Source organism: Dromaius novaehollandiae, chromosome 34 (assembly GCF_036370855.1).
Source record: "Dromaius novaehollandiae isolate bDroNov1 chromosome 34, bDroNov1.hap1, whole genome shotgun sequence".
In the NCBI taxonomy this organism is placed as follows: Eukaryota; Metazoa; Chordata; class Aves; order Casuariiformes; family Dromaiidae; genus Dromaius; species Dromaius novaehollandiae.
Window position 1 is genome coordinate 1,049,353 of NC_088133.1, and position 26,194 is coordinate 1,075,546.

The following is a 26,194-nucleotide window of genomic DNA, read 5'->3' on the forward strand; positions in this document are numbered from 1 at the left end:
GGGGATCAGGGGAGCTGGGGGCATTGGGGGACACTGGGGACACTGGGGGGGACTGGGGGGGAGTTGGGGGCATTGGGGGGGACTGGGAACATTGGGGACACTGGGGGGATCAGGGGAGCTGGGGACATTGGGGGACACTGGGGACACTGGGGGGGGGTTGGGGGGTGGGTGGCACAAGGGGACATTGGCAGGGATGGGGGGGCCTGGAGGGACTGGGGGAACTGGGAGGACTGGGGTGGGGGGCACGGGGGGAGGGCTGGGGGACTGTTCAGGCTGGGGGTCGGGGGCACTGGGGGGACACTGAGCCGATTGGGGGGTACTGGGAGCACTAGGGCACTGGGGGGCACTGGGAGGACGCTGGGGAGAATGGGAGCACTGGCTGACGTCCCCTGTCCCCAAGGCAGGGGGACCCTGATGTCCCCCATCCCGAGGGACCCTGAGGTCCCCTGTCCCGTCCCCCGTCCCAGCAGGGCCCCGATCCCCAGGGACACGAGGACATGACGCAGCGTTTGGTCCTGTTTAATGGGAGCCACCGGTGCGAGCAGCGGCGCAGGGCGGCCGGGGGGGTGTCGGAGCCCGGAGCCGTCCCTGTCCCTGTCCCCATGCCCAGAGCCATCCCCATCCCTGTCCCCATCCCTGTCCCCATGCCCGTGCCCAAGCCTGGACGTCGGTTCCTGGAGCTTGGAGCCATCTCCATCCCCAGCCCCATCCTTGTCCCCATCCCCATCCCCATCCCGGTGCCCGGTTCCTGGTGCAATCTCCATCCCCATCCCCATGCCGGTGCCCAGAGCCTTCACCATCCCCGTCCTTGTCCCCAACCCCATGCCCGAGCCTGGTGCCTGGTTCCCGGCTCCTGGAGCCATGCCCGTCCCCAGCTCCATCCCCATGCCCATCCCCATCCTGATGCCCATCCTGATGGCCATCTCCATGCCCATTCCCATGCCCATCCCCATCTCCATCCCCATGCCCGTCCCCATGCTGATGCTCATGCTGATGCCCATTCCCATCCCCATGCTGATGCCCATCTCCATGCCCATTCCCATGCCCATTCCCAGGCTCATCCCCATGCTGATGCCCATTCCCATGCCCATCTCCATGCCCATTCCCATGCTCATGCTGATGCCCATTCCCATGCCGATGCCGATGCCCATGCTGATGCCCATTCCCATGCCCATCTCCATGCCCATTCCCATCCCCATCCTGATGCCCATTCCCATGCCCATTCCCAGGCTCATCCCCATGCTGATGCCCATTCCCATGCCCATCTCCACGCCCATGCCCATGCTCATGCTGATGCCCATTCCCATCCCCATGCTGATGCCCATCTCCATGCCCATTCCCATGCCCATTCCCAGGCTCATCCCCATGCTGATGCCCATTCCCATGCCCATCTCCACGCCCATGCCCATGCTCATGCTGATGCCCATTCCCATCCCCATGCTGATGCCCATCTCCATGCCCATTCCCATGCCCATTCCCAGGCTCATCCCCATGCTGATGCCCATTCCCATGCCCATGCTCATGCCCATTCCCATTCCCATGCCGATGCCGATGCCCATGCCGATGCCCATCTCCGTGCCGGCGCCCGCCGCCCGCCGCGCGGGGGGGGGTCTCAGTACTGGACGCAGGCGAGGCTGACGTCGCCGCTGATCTCCAGCTGGTCGACCTCGCCGGGCGGCAGCCGGTGGCTGTAGTCGAAGACGTGCTGCCCGTTGACCGCCACGCGGTAGCCGTGGCTCAGCGTCCGGATCTCCATCTGCGGCGGGCGGCGAGGCGGGGAGCTTGGCCCGGTTCCCCCCCCCGGTCCCCCCCCCCGCGGCCCCCCGGCTCACCTGGAAGGGCTGCCCGGCGGCGAAGGGCATGGCGGCGGCGTGGCGCTCCTCGGTGCCCCAGCGCCCGTGCCGCTGCGTGTTCCGCACCAGCGCCCCTTCCCGCAGCCGCGGGTTGACGTGCAGCACCACGCTGCCCGAGACGCTGCTCCGCAGGTTCACGTGGAACCTGCCGCCGCGCCGGGACGGGGACTCGTCCGGCATCCGGGGGTGCTGGGCGCACGGATGCCCCCGCTCCCGGCATCCCCGACCCCTCCAGCACTCAGGAGCCCCTCCGGCTCCCAGGGTCCCCTCCAGCACCCAGGATCCCCTCCAGCATCCCAGACCCCCTCCGGCTCCCAGGGTCCCCTCCAGCATCCCGGACCCCCTCCGGCTCCCAGGGTCCCCTCCAGCACCCAGGATCCCCTCCAGCACCCAGGATCCCCTCCGGCTCCCAGGATCCCCTCCAGCATCCTGGACCCCCTCCAGCACCCAGGATCCCCTCCAGCATCCCGGATTCCTTCCAACATCCCGGATCCCTTCCAGCATCCCAGAACCCCTCCAGCACCCAGGATCCCCTTCCAGCATCCTGGACCCCCTCTGGCTCCCAGGATCCCCTCCAGCACCCAGGATCCCCTTCCAGCATCCCGGATTCCTTCCAGCATCCCAGATTCCCTCCAGCATCCCGGACCCCCTCCGGCTCCCAGGATCCCCCTCCAGCACCCAGGATCCCTTCCAGCATCCCGGACCCCCTCTAGCATCCCGGATCCCCTCCAGCATCCCGGATTCCCTCCAACATTCCAGATCCCTTCCAGCATCCAGGATCCCATCCAGCATCCCAACATCCCCCTCCAGCACCCTGGATTCCCTCCAGCATCCCAGCTCCCTTCCAGCATCCCAGACCCCCTCCAACACCCCAGACCCCTTCCAGCATCCCAGATCCCCCTCCAGCATCCCGGACCCCCTCCAGCATCCCCGACCCCCTTCAGTATCCCAACAACCCCCTCTAGCATCCCGGATTCCCTCCAGCACCCCAGACCCCTTCCAGCACCCCGGACCCCCTCCAGCATCCCAACATCCCCCTCCAGTATCCCAACATCCCCCTCCAGTATCCCAACATCCCCCTCCAGCATCCCAACATCCCCCTCCAGCATCCCGGACCCCGGCGCCAGCCCGACCTGTTGGCGTGCGGGAGGACGCTGCCCACGATGGTGATGGGCCGGGGCTGGGCCGAGGGCGTCCTGGGCAGCGCCGCGTGGAAGGGGACGCTCTGCGGGGACACCGCCGGCTCAGCACCCCCGGGGGCCCCGGCGCCCCCCCCCGGCACATCCCCCCCCCCAGCTCCGCGGGGGGCGAAGGAGACCGGAGTGGGGGGGGGAGGAGGAGGATGGAGCCGAAGGCTCCGGGGTGGGGGCACAGGGCGCCCCGCGCTCACCGGGTTGCTGACGACCACACGCGCGTCAGGCTGCAGGGAGAGGAGAGCGGGTGTCACCCGGTGTCACCCGCTGCGGCGGCACCCGGTGTCACCTGCCACGGTGTCCTGGTGCAGCCGCGAGGACCCCGGCCCCCCGCCGCCCCCCGCCGCCCCCCGGCCCCGCACCTGAGCCTGGCAGGCGCCCAGCTTCCTCCATGTCTTCTGCAGGGGCGGGAGAGGCTCCGGATCAGCCCCTCCATGGCCTGGATGCGGCCCCGGGATGGGGCACCCCCGGGAGACACCCCCCCCCCCGCGTTCCCCCCGCCCCGAAGCGTCTCCCCCAGCTGCACTGCGGAGCCCCGTGGGTGCCGAGCACCCGCCGCGTGGGGCAAGCTGGCTCACCCGTGTGCGGTTGCACACCCACGTGCATTTGCGCACCCCCTATGCGCCCATATGCATTTGCACACCCCTGTGCACCCACATGCATCTGCACACCCACGTGCATTTGCGCACCCGCATGCATTTGCACACCCGTGTGCACCCACATGCATTTGCACGCCCATGTGCACCCACATGCATCTGCGCACCCATACGCACCCGCGCACCCACATGCATTTGCACACCCGTGTGCACCCACATGCACTTGCACGCCCACCCCCGCGTGCACCCCCGGCCCCTACTCACAGCGGCTCCCAGCAGCGGCTGCGCCAAAGTCATGGTGAAGAGCTGCCGGGGGGGGGGGGGGAGGAGGCCGGTGAGCCCCAGGGCCGGTGCCGGGGGCGTTTGCACGCTCACGGGCACAAGGAGCTGGTGCCAGAGGCATTTACACACTCCTGGGCACCTGCACACTCACGAGCACCCATGGGTGCCGATGCTGGAGGCGTTTGCACACTCCTGCACGCTCATGGGCACCTGCATGCTCACGAGCACCCATGGGTGCCGATGCCGGAGGTGTTTGCATGCTCCTGCACGCTCATGGGCACCTGCACGCTCACGAGCACCCATGGGTGCCGATGCCGGAGGCGTTTGCATGCTCCTGCACGCTCATGGGCACCTGCACGCTCACGAGCACCCATGGGTGCCGATGCCAGAGGCGTTTGCACACCCACGGGCCCCCAGGGCCCCGCGCACCCCCCCGAGGCTGCTGCGGAGGGCGAGGGGGGGGGGGGCCAGCGAGCGCCGCGGGGCACTGAGGGGTCCCGGGCGCCCGGGGATGGCGGTGGCATCGCTCACCGGGCCGGCGAAGCTGATGCAGGTGACGGTGACGTCGCCGGTGACCTCGAGCGTCTGGACCGTGTGCAGGGGCAGGCGGTGCACGAACTCCAGGACGGGCTGCCCGTTCACCGAGACCTGCCGGGGCGGCCGCTGCTGGGGTCTGGGGGGCTGCGCACCCATTGCTGGGGGGCTGGGGGGGCTGTGCACCATTGCTGGGGGTCTGTGCACCCATTGCTGGGGGTCTGAGGGGTCTGTGCACCCATTGCTATGGGTCTGGGGGTCTGTGCACCATGGCTGGGGGGCTGTGCACCCATTCCTGGGGGTCTGTGCACCCATTGCTGGGGGGCTGGGGGGGCTGTGCACCCATTGCTGGGGGTCTGGGGGTCTGTGCACTCATTGCTGGGGGGCTGGGGCTCCGTGCACCCATTGCCATGGGTCTGGGGGGGGGCTGTGCACCCATTGCTGGGGGGCTGGGGGGGGCTGTGCACCCATAGCTGGGGGTCTGGGCACCATTGCTGGAGTCTGGGGGGGTCCATGCACCCATTGCCCTGGGTCTGGGGGGGGGGGTCCATGCACCCACAGCCGTGGGTCTGGGGGCGGGGGGGGGGGGGGGCTCCCACCTGGTAGCCGCGGGCCTGGGCGTGGAGGGCGATCTCGAAGCAGGCGCCGGGGGCGAGGGGGGGCGCGGGGCGGCGCTGCTCGGCCCCCCAGGCCCCGGCCTGCTGCGCGTTGCACACCAGCACCGGAGGGGCCTCGTCGAAGCGGGGGTTCACGTGCAGCGCCAGGTCCCCCGAGCCGCAGCGCAGGTTCACCGCGAACCTGGGCCCCCCCCCCGCAGCCGCCTCGTCACCCCCCCGAACGCTCCCCCCTCCCCGAACACCCCCCCGAGCAGCCCCGTGGCCCCCCCCAGCACCCCACGGCAGCCGCGTGGGTGACCCCCCCCCGAGCCCCCCCCCCGAGCCCCATGGCAGTGGCGTGGGTGCCCCCCACCCCGAGCAGCCCCCTGAGCCCCATGGCAGCAGCATGCCCCCCCCATGAGCCCCACGGCCCTCCCAGCACCCCACAGCAAGGGCATGGCCCCCCCCGTGAGCCCCACAGCCCCCCCCAGTGCCCCACAGCAGCAGCATGCCCCCCCATGAGCCCCACAGCCCCCCCCAGTGCCCCACAGCAGCAGCATGCCCCCCCCATGAGCCCCACGGCCCCCCCAGTGCCCCACAGCAAGGGCTTGGCCCCCCCCATGAGCCCCCCCAGCCCCCTATGGCAATGGCATGGCCCCCCCATGAGCCCCCCCCAGCCCCCCATGGCAATGGCATGGGCCTCCCCATGAGCCCCCCCAGCACCCCATGGCAATGGCATGGCCCCCCCATGAGCCCCCCCCAGCCCCCCATGGCAATGGCATGGGCCCCCCCATGAGCCCCCCCAGCCCCCCCCAGCACCCCATGGCAATGGCATGGCCCCCCCATGAGCCCCCCCCAGCCCCCCATGGCAATGGCATGGGCCTCCCCATGAGCCCCCCCAGCACCCCATGGCAATGGCATGGCCCCCCATGAGCCCCCCCAGTCCCATCAGCGCCCCCCCGGCAGCGGCATGCCCCCCCCCATGGGCCCCCCCGCAGCAGCATGCCCCCCCCCAGTGCCCCCCACCCCCAGCACCCACCTCCTCGCCCCGAGTGGGATCTGTCCCTGCACGGTGACCGTCCTGCCCGGGCTCAGCCCCCCGGAGATGTAGCCGGAGAAGGGGATGCTCTGGAAGACCCCCGGGGGGGGTCACCTGGCCCCTATGGCCACCCCCAGCCCCCTATGGCACTCCCAGCCCCCCAGGGCCACCCCCAGCCCCCTATGGCCACCCCTGGCCCATAGGGTCCCACTCAGCCCCATATGACCCTCCCGGACCCATCGGGTCACCTCTGGCCCCTTATGGCCACCCTCGGTCCCATATAGCCCCTGCCCCTGTATGGCCACCCCCAGCCCCATACGGCCACCGCCAGCCCCATAGGGCCACCTCATGCCCCATAGGGCCACTTCCAGCCCCATATGCCACCCCAGTCCCCATCAACCCCCCCCCGTCTCATATAGCCCCCTCCAGCCCCATAAGGCTCCTCCAGCCCCTATGCCCCCCAAACCCCATATGGTCCCCCAGTCTCTGTGGCCCCCCCAAGCCCCATATGGCCCCCCCCAGGCCCATATGTTCCCCCCAAGCCCCATATGGCCCCCCCCAGGCCCATATGTTCCCCCCAAGCCTCATATGGCCCCCCCAGTTCCATATGGTCCCCCCAGCCCCATATGGCTCCTCCAGCCCCCTATGGCCCCCCCAGCCCCCTATAGCCCCCACGCACCGGGTTAAAGATGGGCGCCTGGAAAGCCATGGTGGCCGCGTGCCCCTGCCCTCGGCTCCGGCGTCGCGGTGGGGGGGTCCCTCCGATGCAGCCCCCGCGACGGGGATCCCTCGGATCCAACACCTGCGATGGGGATCCCTCAGATCCAGCACCCGCGACGGGGATCCCTCAGATCCAGCACCCGCGACGGGGATCCCTGGCCTCCAATGCCGCTGCCTGCGCAGCTCCCGGCCCGGGGCACCTTCGCTTTCGTTTCCCCAGGGCAGCTCTAGCTCCAGCTCCGGCTCCGGCGCCGGCTGCGCCTCCCTTAACCCCTGCGGCTCTGCCGGGCCCCGCTGCCCGTCACCCCGGCCTCGGGCCTGCGCCGCCCCGGGCAGAGCCGCACGCGGCAGCGCGTCGACGTGCCCATTGCAGGGCGCTGATTTATCGATCAGAGTGTGTCGATGTGCCGATCGGAGCGGGGGCCAGGAGCGCCCCGGGGCGCCGGCATGCCTGGCACAGGGTCTCGCATGCGTGTTGCACGGGCTGCGGGTGTCACGCATGCACATTGCATGGGCTGTGGGTCTTGCACACGCGTGTTGCACGGGCTGCGGGTGTTGCACACGCGTGTTGCACGGGCTGCGGGTCTCACACGTGTGTTGCATGGCCTGCAGGTCTCGCACACGTGTGTTGCACAGGCTGCGGGTGTCACACGTGCACATTACATGGGCTGTGGGTGTTGCACACGCGTGTTGCACGGGCTGTGGGTGTTGCACACGCGTGTTGCATGGGCTGTGGGTCTCACACGTGCACATTGCATGGGCTGTGGGTCTTGCACACACGTGTTGCACAGGCTGTGGGTGTTGCACACGCGTGTTGCATGGGCTGTGGGTCTCACACGTGCACATTGCATGGGCTGTGGGTCTTGCACACACGTGTTGCACAGGCTGTGGGTGTTGCACACGCGTGTTGCATGGGCTGTGGGTCTCACACGTGCACATTGCATGGGCTGTGGGTCTTGCACACGCGTGTTGCACGGGCTGCGGGTCTCACACGCGTGTTGCACGGGCTGCGGGTGTCACACGTGCACATTGCATGGGCTGTAGGTCTTGCACACGCATGTTGCACGGGCTGCGGGTGTCGCACACGCATGTTGCACAGGCTGTGGGTCTTGCACACGTGTGTTGCATGGCCTGCAGGTCTCGCACACGCGTGTCCCCCCACGTCCCCTGCATCCCTGGTGTCCCCCATCCCCTGCATCCCTCGTCCTCCGTGTCCCCTGCATCCCTTGTGTCCGTGTCCCCTACATCCCTGCATCCCTGGTGTCCCCCATCCCCTGCATCTCTCGTCCTCCGTGTCCCCTCCATCGCCTGCATCCGTCCCCTATGTCCCCTCCATCCCTCGTTTCCCCCGTGTCCCCCGCATCCCCCTGGTCCCCCGCGTCCCAGCGCTGCACCCATCCCCGCTCCGCATCCCGCATCCGTCCCCGCTCCGCGCCCCGCGTCCGTCCCCGCGCGGCGGTGGCGGTGGCAGCACGTGCCGTGGGGCCCCGGGGCCGAGCCACCACCGCCGGAGCCGGAGCCGGAGCCGCCCGGGACATTGCTGCCGGCTGACTCAGGCGCGGGGAGGAGGCGATGCCGGGCCGAGCGGGATGTGCCGCAACGCGGCTCCCACCGGCGCAGCCAGATTTTCCGCCTCGTCCGCAATTAATTGCTTCCTCTCCGGCCCGGCTCAGTGCCCTGTTGTTGCTGTTTTTTGCCCCGTCCCGGCGCGTTTGTCATCGCGCCCGGAGCCCGGCGTGGGCCGACCCGGCCGCGGTCCCCTATAAAGGCGGCGGCGGCGGCGATGGCTCCGTGTGGCCGGGGGTAGCCGGCGGCGCGGGAAGCCCGGGATGCAGCCGGAGGCAGCGCAGGCTCCGATGGCGCCCGCTTGGGTAGGACGGGGACGGGGACGGGGATGGGAGGTGGCTCGGGGACCTGCCCCCGGGGTGACACCGGGGGGTGGGGGCGGCGTTTGGGGTGGGGACGGAGGGGGACGGCCACCAGTGTCCCCAGGACAGCCTGGTCCATGGCCACCAGTGTCCCCCAGTCCAGCCAGTCCCATGGTCACCAGCGACCCCAGGACAGACTGGCCAGTGTCCCCAGTCCAACTAGTCCCATGGTCACCAGTGTCCCCAGGACAGACTGGCCCATGGTCACCAGTGTCCCCAGTCCAGGCTGTCCCATGGTCACCAGTGTCCCCAGTTCAGCCTGGCCAGTGTCCCCCAGTCCAGGCTGTCCCATGGTCACCAGTGTCCCCAGGACAGACTGGCCAGTGTCCCCCAGTCCAGGCTGTCCCATGGTCCCCAGTGTCCCCAGAAAAAACTGGTCAGTGTCCCCCAGTCCAACCAGTCCCATGGTCACCAGTGTCCCCAGTCCAGGCTGTCCCATGGTCACCAGTGTCCCCAGGACAGACTGGCCAGTGTCCCCCAGTCCAGGCTGTCCCATGGTCACCAGTGTCCCCAGTTCGGCCTGGCCCATGGTCACCCATGTCCCCAGGACAGACTGGCCAGTGTCCCCCAGTCCAATCAGTCCCATGGTCATCAATGTCACCAGTCCAGGCTGTCCCACGGTCACCAGTGTCCCCAGTTCAGCCTGGCCAGTGTCCCCCAGTCCAGGCTGTCCCATGGTCACCAGTGTCCCCAGTCCAACCTGCCCTGTGGCCACCAGCACAGTCTGGTGCAGCCCCCCCCACTCCAGGCTGTCCCCTGTCCCCGGCGTCCCCGGTACCAGCCCCTCTCCAGTCTCTCCCAGTCTGTCCCAGTCTGTCCCAGCGTCACCAGGCCGCGGGCAGCGCCGGGCCGGCAGCCGGTGACGCCCGGCTCCCCGTGCCGCAGGACGGCCACTGCTCGCCGGGGGACACGGGGCCGGGGACGCCGGCGAGCTGCAGCGAGGAGCACGTGCCCTGCCTGGGGGGCTGCGGGGGCTGCGGGGGCTGCGGGGGCTGCGGGGGCTCGGTGTCCCCCGGGGACGATGCCGCCGTGGAGGTCGAGCCCGGGGAGCACCCAGGTACGTGGTGACGGGGCGCCGGGGTGGCATCTGCCACCCCCAGCTGCTGGTGGTCCTGTCCCGTCCCGTCCTGTCCCATCCCGTCCCGTCCTGTCCCATCCCGTCCCATCCCATCCCATCCCATCCCGTCCCCTCCCATTGTGTCCCATCCCTGCCATCAGATCCCATCCTGTCCCATCCCATCCCATCCCATCCCATCCCCTCCCGTCGTGTCCCATCCCAGCCATCAGATCCCATCCCCTCGTGTCCCATCCTATCATATCCCATCCCATTCCATCCATCTGATCCCTTCCCATCGTGTCCCATCGCTCCTATCCCATCGTGTCCCGTCCCATCCTGTCTGATCCCATCCCATCCCATCCCTCTTATTTCACCCCATCCCATCCCATCCCTGCCATCTGATCCCGTCCTACCGCGGCCCATCGCTCCTATCCCATCGCGTCCCATCACATCCGATCCCTCCCATTGCATCCCATCCCATCCCATCTCATCCCATCCCATCCCTCCCAACTGATCCCATCCCATTCTTCCCAGCTGATCCCATCCTAGACCATCTTTCCTATCCAATCCCTCCTATCCCATCCCATCTATCCTGTCCCAGTCCATACTTCCCATAGGAGCCCATCCCATCCCTCCTATCCCATCTCTCCCATCTGATCCCATTCCCATCCTTCCCATCCCATCCCATCCCATCCCATCCCATCCAATCCCATCTCTCCCGTCCCACCCTTCCCACCTCATCCCACATATACGGTCGCAGCAGCCCCAAATCCACCTAAGCAGCCTCAAAACCTTCAGGTTTTGCCCCAAAACCCCCAGGCTCCGGAGCGGAGTCCCGCCGGGGCCCCGAGCCGGGGCCGGAGCCGGGAGCCAACTCTCCGCCCCGGCACACGTGCAAATCGGGCGATTTTGGGGTTTTGGGGGCGAGGAGCCGCTCGTGGGGCCGCGGCTGCTCCGGCGGGTTGCCAAGGCCCCGGCGCCCGTCCCGTCCCATCCCGTCCCGTCCCATCCCGCCCCGCGCGGGTCCGAAGGCCGTCGCCCGCCGCCCGGATTTCGGCGAATTCCGGCAACCTTTGCTCCCCCGGTGGCCACAGCCCCGGCCTTAATTACCCCCGGCGTTAATTACCCCTAATTACAGCCCAGGCAAAGCAGGCGGTGGGGAACCGGGCCAAATTCCCGCCAGCCGCTGCCGCCCCGGGACCTTCACCCACCCCGCGGCCGCTTTGCACCAAATCCTGGCCGTTCCGCCCCAAACGTGCCTCCCTCCCCCAGCAGCACCCATGGGTGCAGGGCGGTGACAGCGGCGGGGACGAAGGTGCTTGGAGCGGGGCCAGCGTCGCGCGGAGGCGGCGGCCCTGCCCCGTTCGCCGTGCCAGGTGCCGCCGGCGCCGGGTGGATTCTCTGCTGGCTGCTATGGGGTTGTGCCAGCCACCCAAGCCGGAGCCCCGGGCAGCCCGACGCGGGCCGGGGTCATTCCCGTGTCCTGCCCAGGCCGATCCCGGCTGCGGGGAGCAAAAGGCCATGTCCCCCCCCCCCCCCAAACCGGGGGGGTGCACGAAAGCGGTGCAACGGCCCTAAAATGTGCCCTGCTGAATGACCCCCCCCCCCCCCCCGGGGCGCGGAGCCGAGCGATGAGGGTGCCCAAATGGGCTCCGCTCCCCGGGGCACTCCTGGGCCCCCGGCGGGTGGGACCGGCCCCGGGGGTGCGCGGGGTGGGGGTGCACCCCGCTTCTCCCCCCCGCTGCCGACCGGCACCCGGTGCCCCGCAGAGCTGCCGACGGAGGATGACATTTACTGCCGGTGCCTCTCCAAGACGCTGTGTCACACGTCCACCCCCGTCACCGTGGGCTTCTACGCGCCCTGCGGCCGGCGCGTCTTCTCGCTGCTCGACAAGCTCAAGGGTAGGCGCGGGGCGGCGGGGGGGCGGCGTCCGGGGGCCCCTGCACCGCGTCCAGCCCAGCTGCCCCCCAACATTTGGGGTCCTTCTTGCACCACGTCCAGCCCATTTGCTCCCCAATATTTGAGGTCCCTCTTGCATCGTGTCCAGTCCATTTGCTCCCCAATATTTGAGGTCCCTCTTGCATCGTGTCCAGTCCATTTGCCCCCAACACCTGGGATCCTTCTTGCACCACATCCAGCCCAGCTGCTCCCAAAATTTGGGGTCCTTCTTGCACCACGTCCAGCCCATTTGCTCCCCAATATTTGAGGTCCCTCTTGCACCACGTCCAGCCCATTTGCTCCCAAAATTTGGGGTCCTTCTTGCACCACGTCCAGCCCATTTGCTCCCCAGTATTTGGGGTCCCTCTTGCACCACATCCAGCCCATTTACTCCCAAAATTTGGGGTCCTTCTTGCATCACGTCCAGCCCATTTACTCCCAAAATTTGGGGTCCCTCTTGCACCACGTCCAGCCCATTTGCTCCCAAAATTTGGGGTCCTTCTTGCATCACGTCCAGCCCATTTGCTCCCCAACATCTGAGGTCCCTCTTGCACCGTGTCCAGCCCATTTGCTCCCCAACATCTGGGGTCCTTCTTGCATCACGTCCAGCCCATTTGCTCCCAAAATTTGGGGTCCCTCTTGCATCACGTCCAGCCCATCTGCTCCCCAACAGTTGAGGTCCCTCTTGCACCACGTCCAGCCCATTTGCTCCCAAAATTTGGGGTCCTTCTTGCACCACGTCCAACCCATCTGCTCCCCAATATTTGAGGTCCCTCTTGCACCACGTCCAGCCCATCTGCTCCCCAAGATTTGAGGTCCTTCTTGCACCACGTCCAGCCCATTTGCTCCCAAAATTTGGGGTCCTTCTTGCACCACGTCCAACCCATCTGCTCCCCAATATTTGAGGTCCCTCTTGCACCACGTCCAGCCCATTTGCTCCCCAATATTTGAGGTCCCTCTTGCACCACGTCCAGCCCATCTGCTCCCCAACAGTTGAGGTCCCTCTTGCACCACGTCCAGCCCATCTGCTCCCCAAGATTTGAGGTCCTTCTTGCACCAGCATCCAGCCCACCTGCTCCCTGGGGCTTGGGGTGACGTTGCCCGCAGGGTCCCTCTTGAAGACCCACCAGGAGACGATGCCGTGGGACGGAGGCGACCCGCAGCCCCTCTCTCTCTGTCCCCAGGCTTCATGCAAGAGGAGACGGCGCGGCGCGAGGAAGCCGAGGTGCGGAAGAGCCACCAGAAGCCGCGCAGCCCCGAGGGCTGGGGGCTGCTGCAGCTCCTGTGGTACCTGGCTTTCTACAAGCCGGTGATCACCGAAGTCCACCTGCGGAGGAAGAACATCGAGTTCATCTTCATCCGCTTCAGCGCCTGGCAGTTCGCGGGCTGCGACAAGCTCTGGGCCGGGCTGGTGACCACCCTCTGCGACAGCATCCGCCACCACTTCGGGGCTCTGCCGCTGAGCTGCTACCACGTCATGGGCAGCCGGCCCCGCTTCGCCTCCGGCTTCAGCCAGCGGGAGTGGGTCCTCAAGAGGAACACGTGCCTCAAGCTCTGGGGGATGCTCCTCGTGCTGAGCGCCGGCCTCGCCGTGCTCTTGGTGGCCCTGCTGGTGCCCGGCGTCAAGGACAACCGCGCGCTGAAGGTGGTCGGCAGCACCATCGCCTCGCTGTCGGGCTCCAGCCTGGTGCTGGGCGCCGTCTCCATCGTCAAGAACCTGCTGGTCAGCGAGAAGAGGAAGATCGAGCGGCTGACCAGCAGCGACAAGTTCACCACCCAGCTGGGCTTCATGAGCAAGGTGCGCAACGAGATCGAGGCGCTCGTCGACTTCCTGGCCTTCATGGAGATCTTCGAGCGGCGGCGGCTCCGCGTCGTGCTGGAGATCACCAGCCTGGACGTCTGCTACCCGGAGAAGGTGGCCGGGGTGCTCAACGCCATGAACACGCTGCTCTCGGACGCCAACAGCCCCTTCATCTTCATCCTGGTCGTGGACCCCAGCGTGATCGTGCCGTGCCTGGAGCAGACGAGCTGCATGAAGGGCCTGGCCGACAGCGGCTACCTCTACCTCAACCGCACAGTGACGCTGCCCTTCTCCATCCCGGAGATGGGCTCCCGGTCCAAGCTGCAGTGCCTGGAGGAGGCCGTGCAGACGCGCGAGGACCTCCTCTACCGCGTCATCACCGGGAACTTGGAGAGGAACCGGCGCCGGAGCCGGGCCAAGGGCCGGGCCGAGCCGGCGGCGCCGGGGGAGCGCGGCGGGCGCGAGGCGGACGCCGAGGCCGTGAGCTACATCCGCGCCGCTTTCCGCTGCCTGCACGACGCCGCCGACCGCCTGCACCGCTACGTGCCCTGCAGCAGCGTCCAGGTGCGCCGCATCGTCAACACCATCCCCATCACCCTGCGGCTGCTGCTGCACCACGGCGGGCCGCGGCCGGACCTCTCGCCCCGCGCCGCCGCGGCCTGGGTGGTGCTGGCGAACCAGTGGCCGTGCCGCCTGAGCTGGGCCCTGCAGTGCCTGGAGGACGCCGGGCAGCAGAGCCGGCCGCCGGCCGCCCTGGGCTCCCGCAGCCTGTGGAGCATCTTCCAGGAGCACCGGCGGGAGCTGTGCGCCGCCCGCGCCGCCCTGCGCAACGTGCTCTGCCTGGACGGCGACGCCGAGCTCTTCGAGACCTTCCTGGCGCGCGACTTCCCCTTCTCGGCCGCCGAGGCCGGGCGCCTGCTCCGCTGCACCGTCAACCTGGACCGCTCCATCCGCCGCGCCATGGGGCTGCAGCGCGGCCTCGACCGCCTGGCCCGGGCCGCCGCCGCCGCCGCCGCCGTCTCCCGCGGCGTGCAGTGCCCCCCGGCCGAGTGACGCCGGCGAGCGGAGGCTGCAACGGGGAGAAAACGGGGAAGACGCTCGGAACGGGGCCGCGGCGGCGGCTCCCAGTGCTCCCAGCGCTCCCAGTGCGCCCCGGCGGCCCCCGCCCGGATGCCGCCGCCTCCCCGAGGCGGATGCGGCGTTTGGCGGGTTTTGCCCCCCAAAACGGGGTTTCGACGCGGCGGGACCCCCTCGTTGGGGCTGCGATGGCGCCCGAGGAAGACTCCGGTGCGGCGCCTTCGGCCTCGGTGGCGCTTCCGGCTCCCGCTCCGGCTGCAGGGGGGAACTGGGAAGGACTGGGAGAGACTGGGAAGGACTGGGAGGAGGCGAGGGGAGAGGCTGGGGGACACTGGACCAGGCTGGGGGGGAACTGGGAAGGACTGGGAGAGACTGGGAAGGACTGGGAGGAGGCGAGGGGAGAGGCTGGGGGACACTGGACCAGGCTGGGGGGGAACTGGGAAGGACTGGGAGAGACCGGGAAGGACTGGGGGGAGGCGAGAGGAGAGGCTGGGGGAGACTGGACCAGGCTGGGGGGGAACTGGGAAGGACTGGGAGAGACTGGGAAGGACTGGGGGGAGGCGAGAGGAGAGGCTGGGGGAGACTGGACCAGGCTGGGGGGAACTGGGAAGGACTGGGAGAGACTGGGAAGGACTGGGGGGAGGCGAGAGGAGAGGCTGGGGGAGACTGGACCAGGCTGGGGGGGAACTGGGAAGGACTGGGAGAGACTGGGAAGGACTGGGGGGAGGCGAGAGGAGAGGCTGGGGGAGACTGGACCAGGCTGGGGGGAACTGGGAAGGACTGGGAGAGACTGGGAAGGACTGGGGGGAGGCGAGAGGAGAGGCTGGGGGAGACTGGACCAGGCTGGGGGGGAACTGGGAAGGACTGGGAGAGACTGGGAAGGACTGGGGGGAGGCGAGAGGAGAGGCTGGGGGAGACTGGGCCAGGCCAGGGGGGAACTGGGAGAGACTGGAGGGAGGGAGTGGAGAGGCTGGGGGAGACTGGAGGGTACTGGGAGAGATTGGAGGGAGTGGAGAGGCTGGGGGAGACTGGACCAGGCTGGGGGGGAACTGGGAAGGACTGGGAGAGACTGGGAAGAACTGGGGGGAGGCGAGAGGAGAGACTGGGAGGACTGGGAGGAAGGCCAGGGGAGACCAGGCTGGACTGGGGGGGACTGGGAGGGGGGAGGCCGGGGCGGCCGAAGCGACTCTCCGGGTTTTGTCCCCAATAAAGAGCATCCCGGGACCATGCGGAGCCCCCGAGCTGTCGACTACCACCCGGGACCCCCCCGGGACCCCCCCAGGCCCCCCCCCGACCCGGCAGCGGGATTAACCCCCCCCCGGGTTAATACTGTTGAGTTCAGCACCCTCCACTGCCTAGAGCGGGCCCAGGTGTCCGAGTGCCCCCCCCAGGGACCCCGGTGTCTGAGTTACCCCCCCACACCCAAAGGGACCCTGCCATCCGAGTGACCCCCCCCCAAAAGGGACCCTGGCATCGGGGACCCCCCCATTCCCCCTCCCCGGGGACCTCGGCGTCTGGGTGCTGCCCCCCCCCCCCACTCCAGGGACCCCGGCGTCCAAGCACCCAGTGCTGTCCCCCCCCATGGGGCACCAGCCCCCCCCCGCAAGTGGGGCAGGGCTGGGGGGGGGCAGGCAGTGGGTTTCCCCCTCCCAGTTCCCCCCATTCTCCTCCCAGTCCTCCCAGTTCCCCCCCCCCCAGCACTGGCGTTTCCCAGTGACCCCCAGTGGGGGCGGGGGGGGGTAAACCCCCCCCCCGGGAGCATCCGCAGCCGCCCCGGCTCCCCATCCCGGGCTGAGCCGGGTGGGAGAGGGGAGAACGGCTCATGGATGGATGCAAAAGATGCAGCAAAACGCCGTTTCCGTGCCCAAATCCCCCCCGCGCCGCTGCAGAGCCCCCCCACGTCCCCCCCCCCGAAAGCGGCTGAGAAACGAGGCGGCCCCGCGCGGGGGGAAATTCGGAAACCCTTTATTCCACCGAGCGCGTTACAAGAAACCCCAACGCGGGCGGACGCGGCGCCCCGCGAGCAGCCCTTCCGACAACCCTCTTTGGTAAAACGGCCCCCATCGCCGCCGGATCCGGGGATGGAGCAAAGACCGGCAAAATATTGCAAGCGGCGGTGCCGATTCGTGCCGTTTCCGAGCCAAACCGCTGCCCCGGGGCTTCGGCGCTCCAAAAATCCCGGCCGAGCCGGGATGGCGCGGGAAGCCAATGCCGAGCGGCTCCCGGCGAAGCTCCGGCATCATCCCCCGGCCCCGGCGAGCGGGGAAAAACCCGAGCGACGTCCCTAGGTACCAAAGAGACAGGAGGAGTCGGTGACGAAAGCGGGTTTCGTTTAATAGAAAACAGTGTTAACAAAAAAAAAACCACGACTGAAAGAAAGGACGAACGTCAGCGAATAAATCACCCTCCTTCGCATGTAGTGTTAATGCAGCGATTCCCACCGTGATTCCGTCTCAGTGCGTGAGGAGCGGAACGCGTGCCTCTCCCGCCTTGATCCCGCGCAGCCAAGTGCCCTCAGCTCCCTGATAGATTTATTGCACTTAAGAAAAAAAAAAAAAGGGAAAAAAAGGGGAAAAAAAAAGCGTCAAGTCCTACCGCCAGCCCCCGCGCGGCTGCGGCCCCGGTGGGTCCGTACGGTCCGTTTGCCGAGTTCGGTCGGTGCCGTCGTCTCCCGCCGCGGCGGCCGACAGGTCCCTCCCTGAGAAAACCCGGCGCCGGCTCCCGCGGCGGCCCCGAGGCTCCCGGCGGCTCCGAGGCTGCTCCGACGGAGCCGGGGCGGAAAACCTCGTCCGAAGCTTTGGTGAAAGGGGCGAGCGTCTCCCAAGCAAGACTTTTTACACCGATTCGAGGTCGGACCAGCGGAGCGAAGCTGCTCCAGAGTCCCGAGAAATAAAATCCTGGTTCCCCAGCCGGACGCAGCGGAGCGGAAAGCCGGAACGGGGGAAGGAGGGTGGAAACGGGATCGAGGTGCTCCCGGAGCGCCGCAGCCTCCGGCCGACCCGGCCCCGGCTTCCCGGCTTGGTCCCCAAACGGGGTAAAAACCGAGGTTTTCTCCACGCGGCCGGTGCATCATCCCGGGGGAGAAAACCGTCTCCCGGAGCTCGCGCCGCTCCCGACCCGGCTCGGAGCCTCGGCCCCCGCTTTGCCGAGGGGCTGCGGGGGGGGAGGCTCTTCCGATGGTGCTTTTTCTTTTTTTTGCTTTTTTTTTTTTTTTTTGCTTTTTTTTTTTTTGGCAGAGTTTTGCAAACCAAGAGCAGAAGTCCAGAAAAGGTTGCAGGTTAGACTAAAAGTAATTAATTCTACATGGTCCTTTAAGTCAAATCCCCACCCGGTAACTTTGCAGCTCATGATAAATATATACCAAAAAAGGGACTTTAAAATAAATAACCATTGCGGCTGCAAACGCAGCCTGTCCTGGATATCTCGTTTAGTGATATAAGTTCCTCAACGGGTGACTACAGCGTGTCCGTGCCTCCCTCTCTCCTCCAGGGAACAGAGTCGTGTCCTGCAGGCGAGTTTTCATCCCGAAACGCGGCTCGTGCGAAGCCTCCCCGGACCCCGGGGCCCCTTGTAGTGTGCGGGAGGCGCCGGCTCTCGTCTCCCCCGCGGATCGGGGAGAGCCGCCCCGGGCGTCCGCCCCGGAGCATCGCCTCCTTACAACTGACGCGGTAACGAGTGGTAATTCCGGAGAAAGAGAGAAAAAACGCAAATGGATCAGCTAGTGTCTAGAGAAGGGCAGAAATATCTCAGACAAAGGGAGGGAGGTCTCCGTTTCGGTGATTTCTCCGGTCTCCTTCCCTTCCTCCACGGCCCTGGGAACATCGGAGTCCTTCCCGGCAGGGAAGGCGAGTCGAGAACGCGGGGAAGAGTTTAGGGCAGGAAAGAGACTGTTCTGGAAAGAAAGGAACCTTTGCACTGAAGACCGAGGTTTGGTTCTTGACCGCGTGGAGCGGGAAGAGAATCGAGCTCCACCGGCGACTCCCCGGGAGCCTCACGTCGATGCCGAGCGCCGCCGAGGATCTGCGGGAGACACAAAGGCGAAAGCCGCCGTGAAGCCTCCCCGCGCCGCCGAGGAAAAGCCGCTCCGAGCGCGAGGGAAGCGGAGGGAAACTCGTTTTCCTGCGGGTCGAGTCTGTCCCCTGCTCGCGGGGCTCACGCCAACCCCAGCCCCTTCTCACCGGCGGTCACAGCGGCTCCTGCCCCGTGTCCTGGCTGGCTTCCAGGAGCAATTCCTCCAGTTCCTTCTCGTTCTTGGAGCAGTTCAGCTCTGAAAACAGAAGCAAAGGGCAACGGTTTGCTTAGATTTCATCCAAAGCCCGGGGAGGGCCGGGGGTCCGCGCTCCCCCCAGCTACTGCTGCAAAATACAGTCGCTCGCTACTATTCGGGCTGCAAATCAGAGGAAAAGCTCGCGTTTCGGAGGAGCCTGCTTCCCGCCAGGAACACGGGGTGCGGAAAAAACAAACACGCGGCCAGGAGCCCGATAAGGAATTGCATAACGCCTCGGCTTGCGACCGCAGGGAAGGGCCCCGAAGCCCGGCGGCTCCTCCGGTGCCGCGCTGCCGCGGCCGGGCAGCTCCCTCCCGCCGCAGCGAGACAGAACCGGCAGCGCGTTCGGCTCGGGCCCTTTGATCTCGACCTCGGGAGCGGAGCCTCGCGTTATCAGACGTGCCCCGAGTCACGAGCTCGCCGCTTCGGGGCTGTCAGCAGATCCCAGACCCCGTGGCCGAGACCGGCTTTTTCAGGGAAGAGGAAGCGGGTCTCCGGAGCGGGGTTTTCCCCGCCGTGGCCTCCGCGGGCGCTCCGTAAAGAGCGTCCCTGCAGCTATCATTACGTGCGGCTCCGTGGCTCGTTTGGGAGTCTAATTAAACAGGCCGCGCTCGCGGCCTCCAAAACGCGCACCTTTGAGCGCCGCTACGAGGAGGGAGCTTCGCTTCGGGTTAAAAACCGCCCGAGGAAAAGCCCCCAGCAACAAATCACTGCCCACAGGGACGTCCCGCTGGGGGCACCAAGAAATGATTTAAAGCCCCGAGGAGAAACCAGCCCAGGGGACGGCCCTGCGCTCGGCCAGGACTCTGCAGCGTCCAGGGAACGACGTCCCAGGGCTCAGAGGTCTCCGCAGGGCTCGGGGCCGGGGACAGGGCTCTTACCGTGCTCCACGGCGCAGCTCCCAAGCTTCCCGTCGCCGTCCGCGTCCGGCAGCGCCCGCGCGAAATCAGTCTTCAGCCCGTTGGGGAGCGGAGTGTCGTGGATGGCGTTCTCGCAGGGCGCAGGGCCGCTCCGCTCGGGGCTCGAGCCGCCGCTCCGCCCCACCGGCGGGGTTTCCGAGCTGGCAGCCGGCTCGGAAACCGTCCCGTTCGCCCGCGAGTCCGAGAGTTCAGTTTTGGGGGCCGGCAGCTGGGTTTGGGGCTCGGCCGGTTTCGCCGCGGTCTCCCGCGGGCACGTGGTGTTCTCCGGCGTCCGCTCCGGCAGGCTCTCCACGCGCGTCACCACGAAGATCTTGTGGCCTCGGCCAGGACTGGAGACGGAAATCCTCCTCTCGTTGCCCTGGGAGGCCGCGCAGGTCGGCGAGCCGGCGGGGCTCCCCAAGCCGCCCGCTCCCGCGGGATCGCGCTGCGACGTCTCCGCGGCGTGCAAGGGCGGAGGCCGGGCCCTCGGCTTCTCGGAGGAGAGCAGCGGCTGGGGCACGCGAGCGACGTGATCGGAGTCGCTTGGTTGCTGCGACTGGCTGAAGTCCTTGGTCTCTAACCCGGGGTCCGTCTCCTCATCCGTATCCGAGTCGGAGTCGGTCACGCCATCCCGGTCGTCGCTCGCTGCCCGCTCCGCGTCCCCGTTCTCCGTGGACGCCAGGGCCTCCTCGACCTCTTCCCCCTCTTCGGGGCTGGACGCTGCGCTGTCGTCGGGGCTGTTCTCCGCGGGTCCCTCCTCCAGAGGCTCCGTCACGGTGATCTCCGGCATCGAAGCCGACTGCTGCAGCTTCTGCTCCTTTTCTTCTTTCTCCTTGGCCAGAATGAAGTTGCGCTTGCAGCCGTTCTGAATTTCCGCCAGCAGAGCCTTCTGCGTTTCAATAAAACTCTTCACCTGCAAAAATCCCCAGGCAACCGACCAAAAAAGCCATGAGTAAAGTGAAGGACAAGAGCCGAATAACAACTGCTGCGTCCCAAGACCCCGATTTCGGAATAATCAGCTCCGCAATTAGTTTGCCGGCCAGCCACAAGCTTTCCAAACACCGGTAGTAAAAAGAGGATGTGGAAAAAGCAGGAAAACTCACTCCTGAACGAGAACTCCCAGGAGCTTCCGCAAAACCCACTGCAATTTTAACATCCCACCCAACTGTTCCCAGCGAGTCTAGAGGATTAAAACCAGGGAGACTCGTTCACTTAATGTACACCGTAGAGACGGTGAAGCTTTCCAAGCCTGTGACCACGTTGATACCTTAACCGGGTTTTTTTCCCCCATCCCGGTAAGAGGCGACGGCTGTTTCCCTGGGAATTTCCTCCCAGAGCCGTCCCTGCTCGTGCCTCGGAGGCGGTGGGATTCCCGTCCTTGGGGACATCGGACATGCGACCACGCAAGACCCCGAGTGACCTCGTTTGGTCCCGCTTTGAGCAGGGGGTTGAGCCAGAGACCCCCAGAAACCCCTTCCAGCTGGTGGGGATGAAAACAAGTCGTTTTTAAGCTGCGGCGCACGAGGGGAGCGACGGCGCGACGTTGCCCGCCTAGACACACCGCCCTTGAGGACAACCAGCACCTTCCTGGCCGAGGTCGGAGGGGACCACGGGGAAGGAGGGACGCGGAGGGGACAGAGCCGAGCTCAGCGAGGGCACGCGAAGCGGCGAGCAACTCACGGACTCCTTCTTGGGCTCCCGGTCCAGGTCGAGCCTGAGCAGCGAGTGGTTGACCTTCAGGGCCAGGGAGAGCGCCATGAGGCCCCCCGTCTTGATCTCGTTCTCGCGCAGGTCCAGGCGAAGGAGCCGCGGGCTCTCGGCGATGAACTCCGCCACCGCCACGGCGCCTGCGAGGGGACAAAGAGCCTCCGCTGGGGAACCGCGACGGCGACGCGGCCGCACCGCCGGCTCCCCGCGACGCTCCCGCGCGGTGCTTTACGGGGGCGTTTCCATCAGACCTCAGAGAAGCGTTTTTGAGACAGGACAACACGTGCTTAACGTACGTCATTAAGGATAACTACCAAACTCCAGCTCCCAGGCACGTTCGTAAGAACTAAGCTTTTAATTCTGCAGGGCTGTTTGCGGGTGTAGAGTGCTGGAAACGCCGCAGGGACCAATCCTGCCGCAACACCCCATGGAAACGGGCGTCCTCGGACAGGCCAGCTGCAGCGTTTTTATGAGTTATGGGCCCGAGAGCCGTCGCAGCACAGCCAGGATACGCCATCCATTAAAACCCCCACACAGCTGTATGGTTAAGGGCATCGAGGGGACGGACCGAGCCACCTTCTGTGCTTCCACCAGTGAAAAAACCACTTTGGTGGTGGAGAAAGAGCTCTGGGTACGCGGCAGCTGCAGCGCCCGAAGCTGATCGCGCTGCCAGGCGAGCCGTGGTCGGCACGGCCGGCCGGAGCTGCTCTCCCAGGAAGCGCCTCCACCCACCTTCGCACGTCAGCTTGGTCGACGCCAAGCCCAGGCGAAGGACCGAGCGGTTCCCGATGAGCCCATTCTTCAGGTTGCGGACGCCCTCGTTCCCGATGGGGTTGTGGCCGAGGTTCAAGGTCTCCAGGCTCTGCGTGAGAGGCTGCGGAGGAAAACGGGAAAACAGCGGGAGTCAGAGAGGCAAAGACGCGTCCACCTCAAAGCCGAGTAGGTGGAAGCCGGGGCCTGGTCCTCTGCCCAGCGAGGAGCCGGGCCTTCGAGTCAGGGCATGAGTAGAGCCGCGGCGGTGGACGGATGGTGAGGCAGATACAGGGGAAACGTGGAAAAGAAAGAAAAACAGCAGAGGAAACGTCAGAGTAGACAAGAGAGAGGGTGAAAACTGATGCAGGCTGAGGACAAGAGGCCAGATCTGCTGCCCACGGGGCCAGGGCAAAGGGCCAAGGCCAGAGAGGCTGCGAGCGGCCTCTGTCCGCCCTCTGCCAGCAAAAGGCCCTTGGTTCCTCATCCCGGTGCATCCCCTCATCCCGGGAAGCCCCTCGTGCCGCGATCCACTTACCAGCGTCATGCCCAGGTAAGCCATGCCGGTGTGAGTCAGCTGGTTATTCCACAAAACCAGGGTGACCAGCCCTTTCCGCTGCTCCTTCAGCCCTTCGCAGAGGTAAGCCAAGCCTGTAAAACAGCAGCAGGCATTTATTGTTTTCCAGGTCAGCCCTACGTCGGTCACGTCACCAGCACAGCCCCATGACTGATATTTAAAGGTTTCACAGCACTTTTCTTGCCGTATCTAATTTAATTTCGCTCAGGCACTGCCCGCGCTGGCGGCACGCTTCGTGCGCTCTGCGGGATTAAGAGCACGGACGTAACGTTCGTTCGCAGGTTGGCTTCAAACAGCAAAGCAGCTACTGCAAAGCCACAGGGTCGTCACGTAAAGATCAGACCCTACGGCCTCGCAAAACCGCAAAGATCGGACCCTACGGCCTCGCAAAACTGCAAAGATCAGACCCTACGGCCTCGCAAAACCGCAAAGATCGGACCCTACGGCCTTGCAAAACATCCCCTCGCTCTGTCCGAGACACCCACAAGTGAAATGCAGATGATTTAAAGATGTTTTCAGAGCAGGACGTAAGCGTTGGTGGAGCTGCGCTCCTCCGCATCCCCCTAAAGGCATCTCGCCCCGGTAGCAGCCCGCGGGCCTCTCCGAACACCTTCCCTCCAAATCCTCCCTCCAAATCTTCCGAGCTATTTGACCTTGCCGACAAGGCGCTTCACCCTCAGAGCCGGGCGAAACGCGTTGCTCCCGTGCGTGCGAGCGCACGGACATGCAATTAACTTCTTGGTGTATAACATTAATTACGGGTAGGCCGGAGCCTCTAAAAAAATGGGGATACAAAAAATCCGGCAATGCCGGGATGGAGTCAGGCGAGCAGGGACGCGAGACTGCTGGGAACAGGCAAAGCCATGGAAAGACACCGGGAGGAGAAGGGATTCCCGCGGAGCCCTGAACGCCTGGAAGCGGCGCGGGATGGAGCCGAGCACGGTGCTGCCTTTACGACACCCTGCGAAGCGGAGGAACCAGGAGGTCTTGAATTTCCCCTTGCCCCATCAAGGAGACGCAACAGCTACAGGACGAGGTGGCAAAAGGGACGATCCTCAATCTTTCAAGCACCAGGACAGACTTACTGGTCCAGTTCTGCTTATTCAGCAGCGGGTTGAGGGCAGGTGCCACTTAAACTGCTGTAAACACATTTATTTGATAAGCGCAAATTCCGGCGTGAATGATACTGCAAAAATCCCACAGCAACGCCTCGCCAGTGACTTTAGACACACAGAGCCAGCGCCGTTCCAAGGGGCAGCTCGCGATTATTAAGTGCCCGAAGATGCAAGGGACGTGCCAGCTAACCTGGGAGGCAATAAATGCACACATGCGCCCAGGGTGGGACCCATCCGGGACGTGGGCATCCGCAACAGCACCGGCTGCGTCCGACTCCATCCCGCTGCGCTGCCTCCGTGCCCGACACCGACGTAGTCGGGATGGTCAGGGCAGAGCCGAGCGTCGCTCGTCTGAGCGGGATGAAGCGGAGGCGATTGCAGCACCAGCTCCTCCGACCGCGGACCCACGCGCCCAGAATCAGCTGCGACTGAAGGCCTGGAGCGGGGCGGTTTCGCAATTCCTGTTTTGATATTAGAGTTGGCCTCCCGTTTGCTTCCAGAGAGCGGGGAGGAGAGAGGGAAAACAAGACCAAAGCTATTTTGAGGACATGGACATACCCCAAAGGCCCAGTTCGGAGGCACGAAGCGCCTCTACCTCTCTCTGCCGTCAGCAGCGGTGATGGCATGCACCGCACGACCTGGGCCAGCAAGAGGTCCAAGTTTCCCTAATGAGGTCTAAGCAGCTTAAGAGTCCTTAAAACCCGAGAGGTTTACCCAGCTCGCGTTGCTAAAATCCCTTCAAAACGCTTCAGCTGCTTTGTGTACCCCCCTCATTTCAGCTCCGGGAGCCCCCCGGCACCGGAGGCCGTGCCGGCGGCCTGCCACCCAGCGCAGCGTCGCGCGCGAGCGCTCCAGCAAGCCGGCTGCCCTCCGCCTCGCTCTTCCCGGCCTAAATCTGCTTCGAAATCGCAGGGAAGCAGTGACCCGTCAGGAGACGGCGCTTACGGAGCAGAGCCGACCCTGCAGCCGGGACCTTCCCGTCTGCCTGCTGCTCTCGTGGCAGCGGAGGGCGATCAGGACTCCTGCGTCTGCACTAACAGCAGCACCCGCTGCTCTTTGCACAAGGGCCGTGCTACCTCTGCGCCTCCCTTCACGTTTATTTTGGTAGCTAGACCGAAGAGGTGACACTGCCTGAGCGGTTCCAACAGCAGCTTGGTGAGAAACAGGTCTTCCTGGATGGAAAAGGAACGAAGATTTTGGTCTCTTTTCAACCCAGGCCGTGACCCAGGAGCTTTTCCTCCTCCGAGAGCGCTCGCACATAGCTCGATCTCACAAGCGTCTCCGGAGACGTGGAAAAAACCTGCCTCACCTGAGTCCAGGATGTGGTTGTTGCGCAGGTCCAATATCTGTATGTAGCAGTTGAATTTCAGCAGGTTGCCGAGCTGAGCGGAGTCCTGCAGCCCGTTCAGCTTGTTATCGGCCAGGTACAGCTCCCGCAGGTTCATGTTCATCTTCAGGGCCGTCGCTGAAAAGCAGCAAACAACACTTGAGCTCGTGCAAAATTAGAGCGAAGGCCGCGGGGAGCAGGGCAGCCGTACACAAGTGCCCACGGTTTCCTGGCGCGCCGCGTAACTGGAGAAAACACGCTGCGAGCCTCATTCCTTACTGCTGCCCTGTGTGTTTATACAGTTACTCATGGATTATTAAAGCCTCTGCACAGCGCGAGGTGCAGGAGTGGCCCTGTGAAAAGCACTCGTGCTCGTCTTACCCCAAAACGGTGCCACGCAGCTGCAAAGGCAGAAAACCCCCCCAAAAGCTCCTGATGCGACAGCTGAACGCGGTTGCGTGACCGTCACCCTGCCGCGCTCGGCCCCCGCTTTGGCACGGTTTCACCCCGCGGCAGCGGCACGGGGGACAGCAGATCCCGGGGATCGTCCCCGCTGCCACAACACTTCCATTAGCTTAATGCCAGCTGTGATTAATCACCAATTCATTTGGCTAACGACAGAGGCCGCCCAGGGCTGTTTTGCTGCCACCGCCGAAATCCGGGGACGGCACAGCGAACCTCCGAGCCCGGCCCCGCTGGGCGCAGAGATCCGCGCTGCTGCTCCCCAGCCCCCGGCAGCGAGGGGGCTGCAAATACGTTTTTAAGAGGCTTTTGCGAGTCCCCACGGGGGATGACGGAGAGTTTGGCACAAACTCTGCTCTCCCCCGCGGGAGAAAAGAGAGAAAAAGGCTCTGCCCGGGAAGGATTTTAGGCTCGGCATCTGGCTTCCTTCCACATCCTAGGACACGGCCGGGCAATGCGGATGTCCGAGCTGGACT

The 26,194-nt window shown here is 65.9% G+C and overlaps 4 protein-coding genes across 10 annotated transcripts in view; 1 reads left to right on the forward strand and 3 right to left on the reverse strand.

Moving 5' to 3' along the window:
- Nucleotides 1-5: 5 nt before the first annotated feature.
- On the reverse strand, nt 6-1,571 carry LOC135325200 (isoniazid-induced protein IniB-like). Its single transcript, XM_064502968.1, has one exon. It carries the CDS (start codon nt 1,569-1,571, stop codon nt 6-8), a length of 1,566 nt encoding a protein of 521 aa, XP_064359038.1.
- LOC135325230 (galectin-4-like) lies at nt 1,511-7,129 on the reverse strand. Of its 3 annotated transcripts, XM_064503025.1 has the most exons (11): nt 7,014-7,119; nt 6,773-6,895; nt 6,094-6,182; nt 5,058-5,256; nt 4,456-4,572; nt 3,907-3,948; nt 3,409-3,444; nt 3,244-3,273; nt 2,987-3,078; nt 1,833-1,998; nt 1,511-1,756 (listed from the first exon to the last, which is right to left on the reverse strand). In XM_064503025.1, exons 2-11 carry the CDS (start codon nt 6,800-6,802, stop codon nt 1,613-1,615), a joined length of 945 nt encoding a protein of 314 aa, XP_064359095.1. In that variant the 5' UTR covers nt 6,803-6,895; nt 7,014-7,119; the 3' UTR covers nt 1,511-1,612. The 3 variants fall into 3 exon arrangements, with proteins under 3 accessions (XP_064359095.1, XP_064359093.1, XP_064359096.1); XM_064503023.1 differs by having other exon boundaries at nt 6,773-7,125; XM_064503026.1 differs by lacking the exon at nt 3,409-3,444 and having other exon boundaries at nt 6,773-7,129.
- A 4,270-nt stretch (nt 7,130-11,399) lies between these two features.
- NKPD1 (NTPase KAP family P-loop domain containing 1) lies at nt 11,400-14,928 on the forward strand. Its single transcript, XM_064503038.1, has 2 exons — nt 11,400-11,699; nt 12,921-14,928. Exons 1-2 carry the CDS (start codon nt 11,444-11,446, stop codon nt 14,588-14,590), a joined length of 1,926 nt encoding a protein of 641 aa, XP_064359108.1. The 5' UTR covers nt 11,400-11,443; the 3' UTR covers nt 14,591-14,928.
- Nucleotides 14,929-16,563: 1,635 nt separating this feature from the next.
- The window catches only part of PPP1R37 (protein phosphatase 1 regulatory subunit 37), a 33,417-nt gene continuing 23,786 nt past the window's right edge, over nt 16,564-26,194 (reverse strand). For all 5 annotated transcript variants that reach the window (XM_026119667.2, XM_064503068.1, XM_064503070.1 and 2 more), the window contains 7 exons: nt 25,239-25,394; nt 22,776-22,888; nt 22,220-22,361; nt 21,461-21,627; nt 19,763-20,693; nt 18,793-18,881; nt 16,564-18,634 (listed from right to left, as the gene is read on the reverse strand). In XM_026119667.2, the coding sequence (XP_025975452.2) occupies nt 18,799-18,881; nt 19,763-20,693; nt 21,461-21,627; nt 22,220-22,361; nt 22,776-22,888; nt 25,239-25,394 (1,592 nt within the window). In that variant the 3' untranslated portion in view covers nt 16,564-18,634; nt 18,793-18,798. The remainder of the gene's footprint in view (nt 18,635-18,792; nt 18,882-19,762; nt 20,694-21,460; nt 21,628-22,219; nt 22,362-22,775; nt 22,889-25,238; nt 25,395-26,194) is intronic.